General features: G+C 49.0%; 2 protein-coding genes across 3 annotated transcripts; one reads left to right on the top strand and one right to left on the bottom strand.

The window, feature by feature from the left end:
• Window positions 1–261: 261 nt before the first annotated feature.
• On the bottom strand, window positions 262–7,168 carry CDCA8 (cell division cycle associated 8). 2 transcript variants are annotated; one of them, XM_055705212.1, is made up of 10 exons: window positions 6,928–7,168; window positions 6,496–6,624; window positions 6,181–6,221; window positions 5,568–5,643; window positions 4,953–5,092; window positions 4,566–4,645; window positions 4,136–4,234; window positions 3,828–3,954; window positions 3,251–3,337; window positions 262–2,872 (listed from the first exon to the last, which is right to left on the bottom strand). In XM_055705212.1, exons 1-10 carry the CDS (start codon window positions 7,166–7,168, stop codon window positions 2,816–2,818), a joined length of 1,077 nt encoding a protein of 358 aa, XP_055561187.1. In that variant the 3' UTR covers window positions 262–2,815. The 2 variants fall into 2 exon arrangements, with proteins under 2 accessions (XP_055561187.1, XP_055561188.1); XM_055705213.1 differs by having other exon boundaries at window positions 6,985–7,168.
• On the top strand, window positions 7,167–8,779 carry AIRIM (AFG2 interacting ribosome maturation factor). The gene is made up of 4 exons (XM_055705214.1): window positions 7,167–7,420; window positions 7,497–7,676; window positions 7,755–7,873; window positions 8,272–8,779. The coding sequence occupies exons 1-4, from the start codon at window positions 7,167–7,169 to the stop codon at window positions 8,337–8,339; spliced, it is 621 nt and encodes a 206-aa protein (XP_055561189.1). The 3' UTR covers window positions 8,340–8,779.
• Window positions 8,780–19,200: the final 10,421 nt, after the last annotated feature.

Raw genomic sequence — 19,200 nt, 5'->3', positions numbered from 1 at the left:
TGGGGGAATAGCATGCCATCTAGTACTAGCAAAACCATTAATTCCTGGGTTCATTAATTAACAGCATCATACCTCGGTGTTAAGACGACAAACTGCTGATGGTGCAACAAGCATGTCAGCACAGGGCCTTGCAGATTATAACCAGCGCTTTTAAAAGCAGACAGTATCCACAGCAGAATTCTCTAGGCTCGCTAAGCATTCCAGCTCAGGTTTTCCTGGTAAAGATGTCTTTAAAGCAGAATCCAGACTTACACATCTCTATCCAAGCAAGTTACAGTTTTATTTACAGCTTAACTAATTAGGTTTTTTCTTCTTAATATGTTAACAGAGTTCAACAAAGATAACAAGACAAGTGCACTTGTAGCTTAGTAGTTTACAATACTGCCACCTGCAGTTATAGGACTTTGAAGCTGCCAAAACCTCTTAAAACAGATTTCCAGATGCATGGTCTCATCCTCGAGGATTACAGTCACAGGTTTGCTTTTTAAACGAAATTCACGTATGAATGCTATTCTACAAGCTTTCTCCCATACTACACGCTGCGTCAAAGATTTACATCAAAGCATAAATTACCTGATAGAAGAAAGGCTGGGAAAAGTTGCTTAATCGTGCTGTAAGCTTGGCTTCTGCTAAAAGCAGAACTTTTCCAAACCTTGAAAAATTCCAAAAGTCTCAAAACCCTTGTTTATAGCCCCTTCAAAGAGGTTTGAATCAGGACAAAAAAGTATCTTTGGAAGGGCCAGTGCACCTACCAACAAAGAAACAGTCTTATTTTTAGGAAGAAATACCTTAGACAAGAAGTTAGATAAAAGCACAGTTCTTTACTCTGAATGCTCTCAACATGCCAATTAAAAAATGTTCTCATGTTAGCTGCCCTGCTAAAACAGGAAGAGGATTATCAAGTTCTCTCTTGCAGATGCTATTTTACATAGTTGACTTTGTATGAACCATACAGAATAACGCTTTAGGAATCAAAGCTAACTTTTGAGGGATTCTACATCTTAGTTCAACAGACAAGCAAGCGTCCTCTCCCATCCTGTACCAGCTACAAAGACTGACAATAAAAATGAAACACTGAGTTTTGAGTGAGCAGAATCTTTTATATTTTAAGACTTTATGCAATCTTCCCACAAAAAGCTAGTGCTTCATAGAGAGCTCTGCTTTTCCAGGCTGTTGAAAAATAAGATGGTTGTTGCAGGAAAGCACAAGCGATGCAAGAAAATACAGTGAAAAGCCTAAAACTCTGCTGCAGACAGCAGCTGCATAGATCAACATGAACATGTAAGCAAGAGCCTTGCTGTCTCCGAGAGAAGGTCAGGAGCTCAGCCCACTCAGCACTTCAAGGGACAGTCAGTACAGATGTAGATGAGCTCCACAAGAATGTAAATAAGGAGCCTTCTGACTAGGATGTGCTAACTGCTAAAAGAAAACTAACTGCTGAAGAGCTAAGTCCCAAGGATACTAGGGTAAAATAATTGTGGTAGTGGGAGGTTGTGACCTCCTACTCAAATGCCCATCCCACCCTGAAGAGGGTGGATCCCCCGCTCAGGGAGGAGTACATTTAGTATGAACTGTACCTTTAAATTGAGGCAAGAAAGCAACTAACCAATAATTAGTTAGTAGGTGTAGAATCTGGGCAGAACTTTAGTGTATAAATATGTACTATGAGTAAAGTTAAGTGTGCAAGTTAGGAGGAGCGATCCCCCTTGCACCCGGTGCTGCAATAAACATATCTGCTTCGTAACTCTCCTTGTCTGCACATCACATGGCTACTTTACTGCTTCATTTTGCAAGGAAGCATTATGTCAGAGGAGTGCTCCTGCTTATATTTGTAAGTTTATATACAGTAGCTCTTTCCTAAGAGGCTACATTTAAAGTTCATGAATTTTCATGAATTTGATGTGGAGCAAGATTTCTCCTTGAGAAAAACATTAATGTCAGAGGAAGTTATTTTGTTCTGTTTGAATAGCATTTATTGGATATGGCTCTGTCAAATCCTCTGAACCAACTCAATTTAGATGAAAGGGCGAAATGTTCTGACTAGTCTGAGCTTTCTTCTTTCCTGTCAGTACTCAGCTCTAGGAGTACTGTTTCTCCTGAAGATTTTGAAGAGGGTGTAGGAAAAGCAAAGTTCTCTCACATTAGAGATACTCCAGTAGCTCTATGGTTATTTTCAGTAATCTGGTTAAGTAACAGTCTAGCTAGCTGATTCTGTAAAAGTACCTGTGATCTTTTATTTCTTAAAAAACAATAAAATGCACAAGCTCACTATAAAAAGAAATCTGAAAGCCAGTTACAAATACAATGGCTGCTGTAAGAACAAAAGGATTGTCATTCATGGCAGCACCATGAACTACAAGAAGCTTTCCATTTAGTCCCAGGCACCAGTAACTTGCCTCTAGGTATCTCAGGTTCCACACTGAGTCACCTCTTAAGCACACTTGCAGAGAAAGGACATGCATGGAAGCACACAACAAACCAATCAGTTGCTTTCTTTGCCAGACAGATACAAACTCCTGTCACTTGTGTCCACCGCTTACATCTTCCACAAGATACCAGAATAGCTTTTCTGCCCAGCTTGCTCATCTGAAAGCCCAAGATAACTGTATTTTTGTCTCAGCCTTAAAGGAAACTGGACATAAAGTTTGCTTTTTTTATTCATAAAAAAATCTATTCTAATCCCATTACATATGATAGGTAGAAAAATTAGTTCTTAACTTCCATTCTGTAAGTTAATAGAAGGAAGACACAGAACCAGAACTAAAGGTAGCAGTCCTAAATGTAATATTCTGTATTTAGAGTGAGATGTCACTATTCATTGAATTAAATTTGTGGGTTTTTTGGCATCACTGCAAGCTTGTGCAAGGCGAACCTAGAAAGAAAGAGAAATTAATCAGTACTCTAAGAGAATACTATATCCCACAACCACTTACAGCTTTAGCCTGAAGTAGAAGACACTTTCAGTTTGGATCCAGTTTTTCATAACATTGACAATAGTTCTTTTTCAAGAAGCGCATGGTTTATCCAGTTTGTATTAAGCTACATGTGATGTAAAGCTACTCCCTCTCCTTCCCTTCTCAGTTCATGATTCTTCCTGACCACTGACACAAGCCAAAATAAGAGACAAGCCAGGGGCTAGGGGTGTGTGGGTGGGAAGGGAAATAAGGAGTTTTACAGCTCCACCCTCCAGTGATTTAACAACATCTCCTTACAACTTCAGGTCATGACTGAGAAAAATGCTAGGACTTACTGATAGCTTCTTCATAATTCCTTGGGCCTCTGGATTCAGATGAAGAATATTCTTCTTGGTCAAATCACTTGCTGTTAAACAGATGCTCTGTAGGGGGAAAAAAAACCACCCCAAAATGAAAACCAAAACCCCACCAAATCTTAGGTTTTCTGTTTGGTCAGCTGTAGTAGTCAGAAGCAGCAAAACCCCCATTAAATAAAAAAACAAAAGTAAATAAAATCCAAGAATACTAACATGCCTGTGGCCTGCATGGGCAAAGAACTACATTCAGCTTGACCAGAAACTCATCTCATACCTTCCTTGCCGCTCAGTAACACATTACTGCTGCAGAAGCTACTTCAAGTGTTACTTAGATGCACAGCTAAGCATCATTCTACATTCTGTTTTGATCAGCTTGAACAGCTTCCACACCTGACAAAGTCTTTTAAGGTTCTTTTTAAGCTAGATCAATCTCCTCATGAACAGCAGTGGGACAACTAAAGAGATGAGAGGGGATGAACCGAAAGTGGTAAGGGCCCCCACGAAGTTACAAGCTATCCTTTCAGCGTTGATTTTACGATTAAAGTTTCCGGTTTACCTCCCCTCCTCCAACAGGGACTGTAATGAAGATATCATTGCTGTTGGCAAGGGGGCTGCCATTGGCAGAGATGGTGTAAACACGTTCATTTACTGCGGGTGTGCGCAAGCCTGGTGTCTTGAAAATTCTGAAACAAAAAGTTTAGGTAATTTCACTGCAATTGCTCAAAGTACTTTGACTAAAAGTCTTTCATTTCAGATTCAAAGAGCCACTAAGGATTATGCTGCAAATAGGTCACATACGCAAGGGAAACAGCAAGGCACTCCCTGATACGAGTGATTAGCAGAGAAATTTAACAGAATACAGACCTGGAATCAAACCTGGGTGTGATCATGGAGGTACCTCCCCGAGCAGAGATATCAACAATTCTACCATTAACTGGAGTGATAAAGTTGTTTTTGCTTGATCTGTTAAAGGGAAATATATAAACATTTGCTCATGAGAATACTTATAACAAATGTAAAAACACTGTCTTAAAGACTTTAAAAAGGTTATCACCACAGAAAACCAGAGGATCTTACTAACCAAAGGCAAACCCCAAAGCTAGGGATAGCTGGTCCTCACAGGAGAGGAAGTTACCCCTCTTTCATTCACCATCAGATCAAGTTTTTCCTATAGCATAGCACAATGGCACCAAGCAGCCTACTAAACCATACTTCAATCCATTTAAGTGTTACATTAGCACTACACGCTAGTTCTCCATTTCTGAAATCCAGTGGAAGAGATATCCCCTATTACCTTTTACTCATGCGCTTCACTCTGGTTGAAGGAGGTCTTCTGCTCCTGGACCCTGGCACTTTTTTAGTGGATGCCTTCATCTGAAACACACACCATTCACCAAATCAGTAACTCCACACTCGTGTGACAGCCAATTCCGCAACGAACCGATGCTTTCATACAAAACATTTGGCTCAACAGGCTTCTTTTTGTGGCACAAGAGTCCAGAAACAAACACCATACAAGCTTTGTGACCATCTATTGCTAGAATTTTCAAGCAAGTGATAGCTGTTTTGAAGTCCCCCTCAAAGCGCCCTGGACAGCTATATATCTATCTCATCATTGGCATCATCTCAGCAAGCAGTTTCTATCTTGGGAATAAAGTCATCACAAAGAACAGCTATTTACCTTTCCAGCTCTTGGATTAATGTTTTCAGCCTCTAGTCCTGGAAGACACTGGCTATCATGTCTTGCTTTCTTTGCTAGAGGAAGCAAAGGAGGGTCTACTTCTTCTTCAATAGCTTCAATAACCTGTTTAGATTTTTCCACTAGAAAGAGAAAGTGTTACAGAAACAAACTCATTTAGGTTGGAAAAGACCTTTAAGATCAAGTCCAACCATTAACCCAGGACTGCTAAGCCCATCACTAAAGCATCTATGCAGTTTTTTTAAACACCCCCAAGGATGCTTATCTAAGCTGAAAATGAAAAATAACTTCAAATTATTAGTTAGCAGCGGAGGTAAACTGTGAAGAGGTACAAGCATTTTTGGCAACAATTTGCTTCTGAAATCCAAATTCCAGTGTAATCCAGATGCTTGACAGAGTACTATTCTGAATTAGTTGGAATGTTTCAATAAAATTATGTAGAACTACTGCAGATAGTAGGGATAGAAACAGGATTATTTTCCTGTTTTTAAACTATATTGAGGAATGTAAGGAAGAACCAAATTATTATTCATGGTATGTAAATCATGACATGCTTTCATCTCACTGAACTCATCACAATGCTTAAAACAAACTGACCTTTCTTGAAGATTTTTAAAGGAGTACTGAGAGCTTCTGCTGTTAACTTGTTTATTTCTGTTATTTCCAAGTCTGCCTAAAATGAAAAACAGTCACAACACCATTAGTATTATTGGTAGCATATCATTTTGATAATTCAAAGTTGTAGAACAAATTGCCAATTATTTTACGGCAAAACCACCTCCCTGTTTTCTCAGGTTTTCCCTTGTGCTCAGACTGGAACCCTTCATGTTATTCTGGAGGTGACAACACATGAGGTCTGCATGCCATTCAGGACTAACACAGCTGATTTAGCAGCTACAAGTATGCTACACCCACACCCTGCCGGTCAACCAATTTAGAGCTTTAATTTACTGAAAAGCAGGTGTGCTCTCAGGGATCCATGAGTGAAAACAAGCAGGCAAGGGAAGACTGACAAGGAACAGTATGAGCATGCAAATCCTGTATCAGGTACAACAGCCATCTCTTACTGCCAGGTCTTAAAGCAGCATTTATGAAAGTATTTATGTAACCTCTGTTCTTGCAACACTCCTACAGACTCAAGAAACCCTTTGTTTCCTACAGTGGTATGCAACTTCATCAGAAAACCTTAATATTTATGCTAGAAACCTACCGTTACTGCCTCTTCTAACACCTTTTCACCTCCTCCTTTAGCTAAAAAGAAAAAATAATTTAAAAAAGTCAATACACATCTAAGGTGGCCTACACAGCATACTTAAATACAACACCACCAGGGTGCAAAAAAACAGTACAAACCAGTTTTCTGGGCAGCAAGGGAACTGCCTCAGTGCAAGAGTGCAGGGCTTCCTGGCCTCCCGCCACCTGCTTGCGGGATTCCAGGCAGAGATCCCGGCCACCCCTTGATTACCGTTGTTCTTTATAACCTAAGGGACAAGTGCCCCCGCCAGCCCGCCCCCCCGGCCCGTACCGAAGTACTCCAGCCAGTTCATGTCGCGGTGGGCCGGGGGCAGCCGCAGGATCTCCATTTCGTACAGGTTCTCCACCTCCCTGACGAGGCGCTCGCCGTTCACCCGCAGCCGGTCCAGCCGCACCTTCACTGCGGGGGCGCACAGGGCGTCAGGCGGGGCCCGGCCCGGCCCCCCCCCCCCCGGGGCCCGCTCCCCGCCCCCTCGGCTCGCCCCCCCCGGGGCCCGCTCCCCGCCCCTCCCCCGGGGCTCGCTCCCCCGCCTCGGCCCCCCGCCCCCCCGGGGCCGGCTCCCCTCCCCTCCCCCGGGGCTCGCTCCCCCGCCTCGGCCCCCCGCCGCCTCGGCCCCCCGCCGCCCCGGGGCCGGCTCCCCCCCCCCCCGGGGCCCGCTTCCCCCCCCCCTCCCCCCGCGGAGCCCCAGCCCGCTCCCCCCACCCTCGCGGTCAAAGTCCTTCAGGAAGGCCGCCAGCTTCTTGGCGCGGGTGCTCGCACCGGCCTTCTTCCTCGAGGGAGCCATGGCGGGGCTGAGGGGGGCGGCGGGCCAGCGACCGAGCCCTGCAGCACCCGCGCCCGCCGCGCGCTTAAACCCAACGGCCGCAGCCGCCCGGCCAATCAGAGCGCGGCGCGGCGCGATGACGCGGCCCCAGGGAGCGCTGCCGGGTCGGCGGGTCGCCATGGCGGCGGTGGCGGCGGCGCTGCGGGAGTGGGCGGCGGCGGTGGCGGGGCAGGACGCGGCGTGGCGGGCGGCGCTGGCCGCGTGGGCCTCGCTGCTGGGCTCGCTGGCCGGGCTGGCGGCGCAGATGCGGGCGGCGCGGCGGCTGGCGTGGGGCCGCTGGCCGGTGGGTGCCTTCGGCGAGCTGCGGGCGCGGCTGTGGCGGAAGCAGCGCGGCGCGGCCGAGGCGGTGCTGGAGCAGCTCGGCAGCCGGCGGTGAGGCGGCGGGGCCGGGCGGGGCGGGGCGGGGGCCGCGGGGGCCGCGGCTGAGCGCCCCCGCTGTGCCGTGCAGGACGGCGCTGCGGGCCGTGCGGGACGCCGTGGGGGCCGGTGTGGCCGCCGTGCTGCGGCTGTACGAGGAGCGGGCGGCGGAGCTGGGCCTGGCGGCGGCTCTGCGGCGCGGGCCGCGCTGCCCCTCGCTGGCTGATGTACTGGAGGGGCTGCAGGACGTAGAGCGCTACTACCGGCACCTGTATCCTTCTGTGGCGGGGCTCTCTGGGCAGCGCTGGCGGGTGCCTTTGTCTCTTTGTTGTCCTTATGGGGCATGAAGGTACCTGGAGAGTAAGCTGCTCCTCCTCCGCATCAGCTGCGACCGCCTGGAGGACATGGAAGCTCTCCCTCGGTCTTGGGAGAGGATTTTGGAGCGCTACAAGGGAGATGTCGTTCAAGGTACTGCCGTTTATAGCAGGCCTGAAGGGCCTTTCCTGGAGCTCCGTGCTGGTGCCTCAGCCCCAGAGACAGCGCTAGGCCCGGTGCTGCTTGCTGTGTCGGTCTTGGTAGTAGTGGGTGTCCTCACTGGGTTTGCAGTTGATCTTTGCCACATGCTCTGAGATCTGCTGAACTGCTTCAGTTGTAAATGCTCACTGTCGTGCCCTGGGCGCAGCTGGAAGCAACACCCTTCCTTGCAGTGTGACGAGGGGCTCAGGGATCTCTTTCACTTGGTCTACTAAGTTAGCTTTACTGATGTTTTTCTTTATTGCTTTTAGAAACAAGTTAAACTTTTGCGGCTAGAGGATACAGATAAAATGCATTGAACTAATGGGATTGTTTTTTTCTTTCTAACTCAGATACTCTTCTTAAGATCTCTCTGTTTGTGGACAACCAGCGAGAGCTGTGCGGCTCACCAGGCTCTTGACCGAGAACAGGAGGGACTGGTGTTGCCCAGCTTCTGCAAGGGTCTGGTATGTTCCAAGATGACCACAAAGAGGATGATGAATTGAGGAGGCTTTACTGGTGCTTTTGGGAAGCTGAAAGAGTTGGGTGTTTGGTCTCAGGAGGAAATGTTTGGACTATTTCATATTCAAGTGGAAACAGACTTGGTGTCTGAAGAAGGGGCTGAGCTGAACAAGCCGTGAAAGACAGAAGGGACTTGTCTTTGGCTGCGGAAGCTGTCCTCTCTTTTGCCTGCCATGGATATTTTATATACAGGAGAAAACATTGAGACTTATGAACTCAAGGAGCGCTGCAAATAAGTGAGCACAACACAAAGCCCAGCAGGCCAATACCATGTAAGAAAGATGTTTAGGTACTGTCCTTACAAATAAATAAAAGCTGTCAAATCGGGGCTTAAGAACAGTTTGCACCTCATGCCTCTAAGCAATGTGTTTGCTTTTATCCCGCCTATAAGAGGGATGTCTTCCTGTTGAATGGGAAGGAGCGAATTTGGCTTGAAGAATTTTAGTTCTGGAGGTGCATGGCCACCTGAGTTCTGACACAGGCAGTTCTCAAGTGTGTTACAGTATACTCCTCTGGTATCTCTGCTAGGGCGTGTTTAAATCACAGCCCTAAAACTTCGCGCTTGGTGGCAGCAGCAGCAGCTGCTGACAGTTGCAGGGGTTTCTTTTGTTGGCCGTGACACCAATTCTCTGTAGCATTCTTGGAGAGTGGTGGGATGCCCATCTCTAAATAACACGTTTGGTAAGAAATTGTAGCTTCTCAGAGAAGGCCAAATAAAGAATTGTACTCGGGCACATTGTAGGTGTGCGTGCTCCCCGTTTTTATGAGGAAGCCGGTCTGGCACCAGGCAGTCTGTCTGGCCGCCTGAGGGCACTGCTCGTCGTGCGGAGCGAGAGCGGCGCTGGGAGCCCTGCGGGACAGCTGGCGGTGCCGGGCTGCGGCTGCCAGGTCTCCCCATCAGCTGGCAGGTCTTCATGGCATGGTGCTGTAGTTGTGCTTCAAATTGCAAAGAAAAATAACGTCACCCTCTTGGCGCTGGTACAGCTTCTGAGTGTCATGGCTGATGAAACTGGCGTTTGCTGAGGGAAGGGCGTTACGCCCAGGGAAGTGAGGCAGGTTCTGCTCACAGCACATACAGGGCAGGGGGTCTGAGGGCTGGGAGGGGGCTCAGCTGGCTTGGTGGTGGTACTCTGCTGCTGAAGGTAGTTCCTCTTTGTCCCTGCATGCCCTGTGTTGCTTCAGGACCCTGGTGTGCTCTCTGGTGCTGATCCTGTCCTCCGGCCAGCTGTGAGGGGCCCTCGTGGCTCTCTGCTCCATGTATCCCTGACAGACCCTGTGCCAGACAGCAGCATAACTGCGCCATGAGTCACAGGATGACTGTTCTAGCTTTTCACTTGGCCACCTCCTTCCCAGGTGTCCTGGTTTCAGCTGGGGTAGCGTTAATTTTCTTCTTAGTAGCTAGTGCAGTGCTGTGTGTTGGATTTGGTGTAAAAACTGTTGATGGCACACTGATGTTTTTGGTTGTCACTGGGTGGTGGTTGTACTTGGTCAAGGACATTTTAGATTCTTGGAGTGACCTGCCAGCGAGAGGGCTGGAGGGGCATGGGAAGTTGGGAGGGGGACACGACTGGGTCAGCTGACCTGAACCAGCCAAAGGTATTCCATACCATGAGGCGTCACGCTCGGTATATAAACTCAGGGGGGGCGGCTGGGGCCTGCGGGTGGTTGCTTGGGGACTGGCTGGGCATCAGTCTGTGGGTGGTGAGCAGCTAGCTGTATTGTGCATCACTACTAGTTTTCTTTTCTCCCTTCCCTTTTGATTTCATTCCTCTCCCCCTTTCCCTCCTTTTCATAACTGTTACGGTTATTATTGTTCTTTTGTTTTTATTTTGTCTGAATTATTAAACTGTTCTTATCTCAACCTTTGGGTTTTACGTTCCTTTCTGATTCTCCTCCCTGCCCCTCTGGGTGAGGGGAGGTGAGTGAGTGGCTGTGTGGTACTTAATTACTGGCTGGGATTAAACCACGACACCAGGGAAGTGAGAAGTGGAGTCCTCCTCCTGCTGCTTCAGCTTAAGATGAAGCAGATGAAGCAGTGCAGATACTGGTTTGGCTGATCAGCCAAGAATGCAGTTTGTTTAACAAATGGCTGTACAGCAGTCTCGGTGCAGATACTTCTGCATGCGAAGCACTTCCAGTCCTCGAGTAGCTCTGTCTCACCATGACCTGTCACTGATTCATTTTGTCCCTGCGCTGCTGATGCCGTGGGTTGCATCACAAGCATCAGTTCAGTATAAGGCATTTATTTTCCTGTCCAGAGCTTTGATTCAGACGCCAGCTCCTCCCAACACTGGAAGTCACGTCTTGTGTTGAGGTTTCAGTGAAGCAGCATAGGTAAGCTTCATTAGCGAGTGCCTGCTGCTGGTGTTCAACCCGTGCATCTTCCCTGGGGACATTGCCGACTCCTAATTTTAAGGACAGAGCGTGTGTATGCTGTGGGATGACACAGATCGTGGTAGGTTTATGTAGACGCCCTCCTAGCTATCAGACAGCTGAGTGCTGGTGCCTGCAGAGGCCATCAGTCTGAAACCCACCTGACATAACAGGTGAGTGTTGTGGTACAGCAACGAGCGAAGGTAATAGCCATGGTTTTAATTCGTCTGCCATCCTGATACCGTTTTGAACCTGTGGCTGAAGTGCAGATGCATTGCCTGTGTTGGGAGTGTGCTGCCGAGCGACGTGACTGACGGCAAGCGTGCACACACCTCTGTCAGGTGCAACTGGTGGCTGTCACTGCAACGAGTGACCTGCACAGTTCTGATTTGGGATGGGGGACAAGGGAGAGCAGGCAAAGGAACAGAGAGCAGCCGTACGGCCTTGTGTTCGTTACACATGGCTTGAAGGGTGAAAAGATGGATGACTAGGGTGAATTCTGGGGTGTCATTCTTGCTCAAGCCTTGATGTATCATCATCATCAAACCATAAATCATGGTGTTCATGGATGCAGAACTGTGTTTACATGTGCATGCACTATACAGCCCTTCAACACCTCTGTTCTCTGTCAGTCTGTCCTTTGTACAGCTGCATCAAGAACAAATGGATTTAAATTTTGGAAGGTCTTCAGAACAGTTTGGTGGTGGCCCTTCTGCTTCTCCCAGATGTCTGGCCCTCTGATGTCTGTCTATGGGCTAGCAACAGCCCTGCTGAAAGTGCTGAGAGAGCTTTCTGAATTAAAAGTGGCCATGACCTGACTGACTGAAATGGGCTAAAGGAGGTGCTCATTGAAGTTTTGGTGTGATTAATTACCCTGTACTGTTTCTGGCTGATGGGCCATGTCATCAGTTGCATTTGTCTGCAGCATTCCGGAAGGGTACAACTGAACCTCCCCATTAGAGTGCTCTAATTGAATACAACTGTGAGTTTGTTCCATTTCAAGATCTGGATGTTACAGCTCAGGACGGCTGCCAAGGTCCCCAGTCGCTAACAAGAATGTGGTTCCCTCTGTGTGAGGCTCCCTTCAGCTGACTTTCACCAGGGAATCTCTGTGGGCTCGATGGTTCCCACCGTGAAAACGGCCAGAGTGGGCATTCCGTTTTTAAGTGTTTAAGTTGAGAGCGTTCAGGTGGGGAGGCCCCTCCTGCTCAGCTGGTACCTGCGCTTGTTGGGTGTTGGGTTGGTTGGATGTTGGGTGCTGCCGTCCCACCTTGCGGCTCCCAGGAGCCAGGGCAGACCATGGTGGGTGCTGCCCTTCCTCCCCGCGTCTGAAGGTCGCTGGCTCGCTCCCAGTTTGTTTCTGTGCCTGCGTTGAGCTTTCCAAGACTGAGCTGTGGCATGGCCCACCAATAGCCAGCTGTGTCTGCCGTCAGCACTGAAGGATTTCAGCATCTGAGTCCAGGGACAGGAGGGAGGCAAGTGAAAACGCAGCAGCATCCACCTGGTCCTCCCCAGCTGCCTGGGGAAGCCGAATGCGGGGACGAGGGGCTCCAGCCTGTGCGACACCCGAGCAAGGCCAGTGGGTAAGGGCAGTAACAAGGGCTCTGAGACTAACTGGTAAAACATACCTAACCATAAAAATAAATCTGAACATCTTTGTTTTTGGAGCAGAGCTCTTAAAGCATTCTTGCATGGAGAGCTGTCTTTCAGACATGCAATAAAACAAAGTTAGCAGCTGGAGCTACCTTGTTAAAGTAAAATTTTCAGGAAACACAAAGCTCATGGTTTACTTTTCAGCTTTACCTCCTGCTGACTTGATTTGAAAATAGTTATTCTTCACTTATAGGAAAAGCACAAACTAAAATCAGTTACTAAATTTGAATACCCATGAACATTTATAGAAAGCATCTGACTTCTATCTGGTTAGTTTGTGTTTTCACGTAGGGTGAAATTTAGCTTCTGATGCAGTGGTGTCTGCACAAGTTCTGCTTCAGAAATGAGGACCTGCTGTGAGTAACTCCAGACTTTTACAAGAAACTCAAAAGCTTCACTTCAGCATAAGTTCATGGATTTCAAACAGATTTCAAAACTGAATTTACTACAAGGGTCTATAGTTAGGAAAATGACAAAGGATTTGGCACCTGAATTGAAGTGCGAAGTGAGTTAGAGGCAGAAGTATGATAAAAAGCTTTGTGAACCCTTTAACAAACCAAGCATGGGTTTCACAAGCCCCTGTGGTTTTCTTGCTTATTCTTTGAGACTTTCATCTTGGCCTGAAGCAGAACTCCTTTGTGATTTTGCAGGGCCCAAGAGGCCGTATGAGTGCTTGTCCTCTCAGAAATAAACCAAACGTTCTCCCATCTACATAAACTGGACGTGTAGCTAGTTCCTAGCGCCTGGCTGTTTACACTTCAGTGTTTCTCTAGTGCTCTTGACTTCAGCACGACGTTTGCCCTCTTGAGTTGTTGGTGAACTCCAAGGGGGGCAAAATCTGCTAATCCCATAGCTGTGCGTGGAGTGGGGACGCATCTGGCTGAGAAGCAGGGACGTGCTTTCCTGCAGCGCGGACGTGCTGAGCACAGGGTCTGCTGTCTGCCCTTGCAAAGATGGGCTCGAGAGGTTATTTGAGCAGCTCTTTGGCTTATCCCTTAGTGTTGCGCTCCAGCCCCTTCTAGTCCAGCACACTGGCTAGGGCTGCCTGTCCTGCACTTCACCCTTCCACAGAATGGAGGCTGTTCTCATTGCTCGCCTTATCTGCTAGTCCTGCCTAGGTTTTATTTCAATCCTCCCTTCCTGCTCTTCCCCTCAACCTTCCTCCCTCCTTCTGTGGAAACAGATCTACAGTAGGTGTCTCCTGAACTCGCCTGAACCCCTTGTCCCAAGCACCTTCCTGACTAATCCTTTCCAGATGTCCAGGAACTTTTATGTTTAGCGGTTTTGCTCAAGTTCCTTGTTCGTTCTCAGATGGAGCAAACATTATATTTCCTAATATGACTTGAAAATGATCACTGAGAAGTGGCTGCTGCCTCAAAATGCAACGTTTTAAGCGCCGCTGCTCCCAAACTGGAGCACAACAGATATTCATAAATAGCACAGGAGTTTCATTTTCCGTAGCTGACTGTGCTCCGTGGCTGTCTGTGAAGCCCTGAAAGCATGCAGTACGCGCTCGTACGCAGCCAAGTGGCAGGGCTGTTGGCTTGCCATTTCCCAGCTCCAGCAGCATGGAGAAATTAGGAGATCTGTCCGACGTTCCTCTGACGGTGACAACGGAAAGCAAGTTTCTCTGCCCATCCTCTCATCTAGTTTCCAGCATAACTTTGGTTTTGGGGAGATGGCTGTTACTTCAGGCAGGGGATACGGTCAGTGGCTTCTTTGGCTCATGCTCTCCGGGTGACCTGTGCGTCCTGTCTTTGTTGTTGCGTATGTCAAGCTGCCTGCAGCCTCACGGTTTGTGTGCAAAGGCTGCGCTCAGCGTGGGCCCCTGGGGAAAAGGGCTGTCTGTTGTCCTGAAGTCCAGTGGGATGATGAGATTTCTAAGACTGGAAGCAATGCCTGAGCCGGTTTACAATCCTGGAGGCTGCCTCGGCAGTACAGCCTCTGGCTTGCGTCGAGCTCACATCCCGTGGTTCCCCATGTGCATCCAGTGGCTTTTCATTTTTCACTGTACTCCGTGTGCAGTGAGGCTTGCTGTGGGTTTTGGCTATTGGAAAGAAGCTTTGGGACGTTCAGTGGGATTTGGGAAGTGCCTGTCTTTTTCCTTCCATTCTTCCTTGCTTTGGGATTCATCTAGCATGTTACGTGGTGATTGCAAAATGCCCACGGTAGGAGGGAGACTTGCCCTGAGTTCTGATTCTCGTTATGGAACGGTTTTGTGCCAGTAGCAGCCTGGGGCCCAGGGTTGGGCATGTGCTGGTAGGATGAACCTGCTTCGCTGCCCTGTGCTTCCACCAGCTCACAGTCACCATCAGCTTCCCACACAACCAGCAAGTACAGAAATAGTAAGCTGCTATGTAATTTTGCAGCAAAGCACGTCTCGGTGAGATAGGGCGCTCCTCCGTCCCCAGTGCACCACAGCCACCTTCCTCACTGGGGGATGGTATGGGATGGCTCCTTTTTCTCCACAACCCAGACAGTCTCCAGGCCACCTGGGGAAGGCAGAATGAAGAGCACCACGCTGGTAAGTCTCCTAACTGTTCTGCTATGTGAGGAATGAATCCAAGAGCCTTTGCACACTATTAATCTTTTCCAATTCCTAAGAAAGCAAATGGTCTCCTCCTGCTCCCATAAATTCAACCTCTCTCTCCCACGTCTCCCCCAATGTTTGAACTGTTCGCCAAGAGGTTTATTACAAGATGCAGTTTTGTTTCTCATTGAGTCCCAAACAACTGTGTTAGGTGGAGAAGAAACATTTGGTGCAGTCAGCTTTAGAGCATTTTTGTGTATAGTCCATACCCACTTGTCAGCCAGAGAGCAGATTCAGCTCTGCGCTAAGCGTGCTGGGACCTCTCCTCTTCTCTCCCGGGGTTAGGAGATGAATTCAAGCTGGTCAAACCTCACGGCCTCATTTCCAAGAGCACCTGGCAGTGACTGCTGGGAATAACCCATCGCACATGGGAGAAGGGATGCTCCTCTGGCGGCGGTGTGGCCTGGGAACACCTCACCCTTGGTGTGGTCTGGGAACACCTCACCCTCTGGCTCTGCGCAACTTGGCCTGACCGTCCAAACGGTGCTGTTCCCGGCAGCGCACCGTGGGTCCCACGAGCAAACTGTGACGTGCAGCTGCCGGGTCCAGCTGGCTTTCCTACCATCCCCTTTTCCTGCCCTTAAGGACACTGCTGCCTGTCCTCCTGGCATGGCCCCGGCCCACCGACCTCTGCGGGAGGCATGGAGCAGCAGGTGATGGTCCCCAGCTGCCGATGTGAGCAGAGGAGCTGCAGGCGGTGAGGTGCGCGCCAGGGTCCCCGCCAGCTGCCGTGCGTCACTGCCTTTCCTTGGCACCACGTGCAATGTGTCACAGCCCTCTCCCTTGCGTTTCCTAATGTTCCCTCAGTCTGAAACCCATCAGCCAATGCTGAGAAAAAACATTTGCAGAGGAAGCCAAAGCAGAAGTAAGCAAAGCTGTTCCTTTGGCTGAATTCTTCCAGCTCGTCGTGTTCCGCTACTACGTTTGAGCAAGAAGAGCCTCCTCCTCCTGCCTGTGCACCTGAGCCATGGGGGCAGGACAGCAGTGACAGCAGTGAGTCTGATTTCTTGCTTTCACTGGCAGAGAGCATCACATCCCTGTTTTGGAAATGAATGGGTAGCTCCATTGTAATGCAAGAGGAATTGTGATTCTGGAGTAAATCCTATGGTTTTTATTGCTTTGAGTGTCTGAGAAATGAAATACCATCATTCATTTCCTTTCTTTACATGTTACCCTCAAAAGTGGGTTACACCACCTCCCTCTCCTCATGGAGGAACCGAAATGACTAAGAACTTTAAACAGAGCTGATCCTGAAAGCAAAATAGAAAATCAGGGGCTTGCCCATCAGGAATTGTAAAGGTCTCATTGATTTACAGAGGCTGCACTTAAAGGTAGTTGTTAAATCAATGAGTCTGACGTTTCCTCCAGTCTGTTGCAAGAATGGATTATCCCTGCCATTCAAAAAACAGGCCTAATTTGCCAACTGATGATTTTTTTGCAGTGAGTTGTAGTTGGCTCTTCTATGCTGTGTCATGCTCAAGGAGCCTTGAAATTTTCATTCATTCCTGGGCATTTCAAATCAGCCTCTGCTTAGCAGCCGCTCCCAGAGGGCTAGAGGGTAGGAATACACGAGTTTCATTGAGAAAAGTGTCTGACAGTGTGGTGTGTGGAGGATGGACCTGGGCATATGGTGCACGGGACAGCAAGAACCTGAAAATGGCTAGAAATATCTGCTGATGCCAGGCTTGAGACAGGGGAAAATGTTGTAAGTGGTGTCCTGAGTTGTCCAGGCCAGTTGTCTACACCGAGCTTTCCTCCATCAAAAACTCTCCACCATTGTGCAACGTGAGGGAGAGCTCACCTGGCGTGGCTTTGCCGAGGAGAGCTCTGAGCCCTGGCACGGATTTGGTACCTCTCGGCACAAACCCGGGGGAAGAGGGTGAGAGCAGGTTGTGCAAGGGGGAAAATGAGGCTGTGGAGTGTGGCTTGCACAAGAAATGCTTTTAAACTTAATAAATCCACCCATGAGTCAGATGTCAGGAGCAGGGGAGGGGAGAAATAAGGGATGGAAAAGTCCAGATAATTGTGCACAAATGAAAAGCAATCCGAAGCAGTTCTGGAGCTGAGGAGCCTGCGGCCGATCTGCCTGGAGCCAGGGGCTGAGAGGGCATTTGAGGCAGCGATGGAACAGTTCTGCTGACGAGGAACCTGAAAACGAGCCCCCGCTGCCATTTGTCTTAGTCGTGTCCGTGGGAGTCGGCGCTTCAGGTGGGCTGAGCCCCCCGGTGCAGCGGGGTTTGGGCAGATGTTCCCCTTCCCTGGCATCGCGCCTGGCAGCTGTGGGTCCCTCATCCCCCTGCCCGAGGCGTGGGGCAACGGGGAGCCAGCCGTGTGGAAAAACCCCAGAGGCACCAGGGGAATAATCCAGACCAGCTTTTGCTGGACACGACTCCCCCAACTCTAAAAAACTTTTTGGTTGAGTTTAATAAGATTAGCCTGTAAGCTCTGGAGATGTCAGCCTGCTGGCAGGTCTGTGTTCAGTAGTTCCTTGCGCGCCAGGGAATGCTGTTGCTCATTTCATTGGCGTTGCCTTCGCTGGATCAGGCTGTTGCTTTGCTTCTCAATTAGCTGCATCTGCAGAGCAGTAACAAGCCAGAGATTAGAAAGCCCAGAGAGGGGTGCAGAAAAGTTCACCCGTGTGGAAGGGAGCTCCCCATGACCCCGTCCTGGGAATGCTGGGGCTCTGCACCCAACCTGACCCCTGTCCCCACGTGGAGCCCCGCCGGGGTCCGGGCCCCCCCTTATCGCTGCAGCAGTGACACTGCACAGCTTGTTCCGTTGCTGGGGAGCGTGTGTTCTCTGCAGCTCCAGTTTGGGTCTGTGCTGACATTATTGAAGCTACTGGTAATAAAACATGTCACTATGGGGGCCAGAGCCACATCTGATCCTGCAAAGGGAAAGCAAAAAAATCAAACAAAACTCCCAAACTCCAAAAAGAGGAAGCCAAACAGATATTGACAGGAGGGCTGGATTTCCAGGGATGCTGAGTGCTTGGTTCTGCTGCCCAGCCCCACTGAGAGGCACCTCCCAGACCTGCTGCACTGGCCATGCAGAAGGGACAGGTGACACAGAGGGGTCACAGCTTCCTGTGCCACATCATCGTGCAAGTGTTAAACACTCCCAGTGCAATGAGCTACAAATAAATGCTGTTGATGCCTCTGCCATCCCGTCAGGGATTAGTACATGCTGGAGCAATTTGCATGGAGATGAAACTTGGAAGAAAGAGCAATGCTGAGGGAATATGGTATTATTTATTATTGCCAGTTGCAAAGGAACAGCAGCAGCCTCCAAGCTTGTATAACTCTGGAACATGACTATTATTAGAACGGAAAGTTAGCAAGCAATTAGCTAATTGCAACTCGCATTGTCTGTTGGCAATTATAAGGAGAACAGTTATAAACTCCAACAGATGGAACTCAAATGGGTCAGTCTCTCTTTTTTTGGTTTTTTTTCCATCCCCAAAGGGCATTTGCTATGAACTAAACTGCAGGTTCTGACCAGGGATTCGTGCAAAAGTGGGGCCGGTGGGTCAGGGTGCTGCCGGGGTCCCTGCAGCTTTCCCTGGCTGGGGTGATGCTGAGCAGCACCTTCCTGCGCCTGTGCTCGCCAGCAGCTGACGTGCCCCGCGCCCCCACGACATGGTTCAGGGGGAGCTTGTCCTTCCAACGGGACATCTTCAAGGCTGGAGAGTTCAACTAGTTGCTCTGTGGTTTCATTTATTTACTCTGCTGCAGTGGTATTTGTTTAGTAGCCCAGGAAAAGCAGGGAGCAGAGCAGTCCAGCTGAAATAGGATTTCTTCTTGTCCTTTTGTTTATGGCTCTATAGAACCTCAGATAATATCTTCTTCTTTCTCCACCAGTGACACAAATCAATGGTGCGTCCCTGAACCTGATTTCTAACCTTTTGAGGTTATTTGAGGGATCTTCAGTCCCTAGTGAGACTGAGTCAGAAAAGGGATCTCTGTAAAGATCAGCAGGAGATGAGGCAGCGCTCTGCTTCCCCTTTCAAGCCACAGGAGACACCAGCAGAGCAGTTCTCATGGGACAGAGATTATCTCATCGCTTTTGTTAGAAACATCTCAGTGATGCAGCACCGGAACATGACTGATGGCGTGAAACATGAGGCTTGGATCCAAGGGCTCGC

This window comes from Falco cherrug, chromosome 3, assembly GCF_023634085.1.
Source record: "Falco cherrug isolate bFalChe1 chromosome 3, bFalChe1.pri, whole genome shotgun sequence".
Taxonomy (NCBI): domain Eukaryota; kingdom Metazoa; phylum Chordata; class Aves; order Falconiformes; family Falconidae; genus Falco; species Falco cherrug.
The sequence above is the reverse complement of the archived record's forward strand: the minus strand, read 5'-3'. Positions and strand labels throughout refer to the sequence as shown.

Bases quoted from the DNA above. Each gene is read 5' to 3' on its own strand.
- AIRIM (XM_055705214.1), top strand. From the start codon at position 7,167: ATGGCGGCGGTGGCGGCGGCGCTGCGGGAGTGGGCGGCGGCGGTGGCG. The intron at 7,421-7,496 runs GTGAGGCGGCGG...TGTGCCGTGCAG, and splicing joins GAGCAGCTCGGCAGCCGGCG to GACGGCGCTGCGGGCCGTGC. The intron at 7,677-7,754 runs GTATCCTTCTGT...TGGGGCATGAAG, and splicing joins GAGCGCTACTACCGGCACCT to GTACCTGGAGAGTAAGCTGC.
- CDCA8 (XM_055705212.1), bottom strand. From the start codon at position 7,168: ATGGCGACCCGCCGACCCGGCAGCGCTCCCTGGGGCCGCGTCATCGCG. The intron at 5,644-6,180 runs GTAGGTTTCTAG...TTTTCATTTTAG, and splicing joins TGTTAGAAGAGGCAGTAACG to GCAGACTTGGAAATAACAGA. The intron at 4,646-4,952 runs GTAAATAGCTGT...TGTGTGTTTCAG, and splicing joins TTAATCCAAGAGCTGGAAAG to ATGAAGGCATCCACTAAAAA.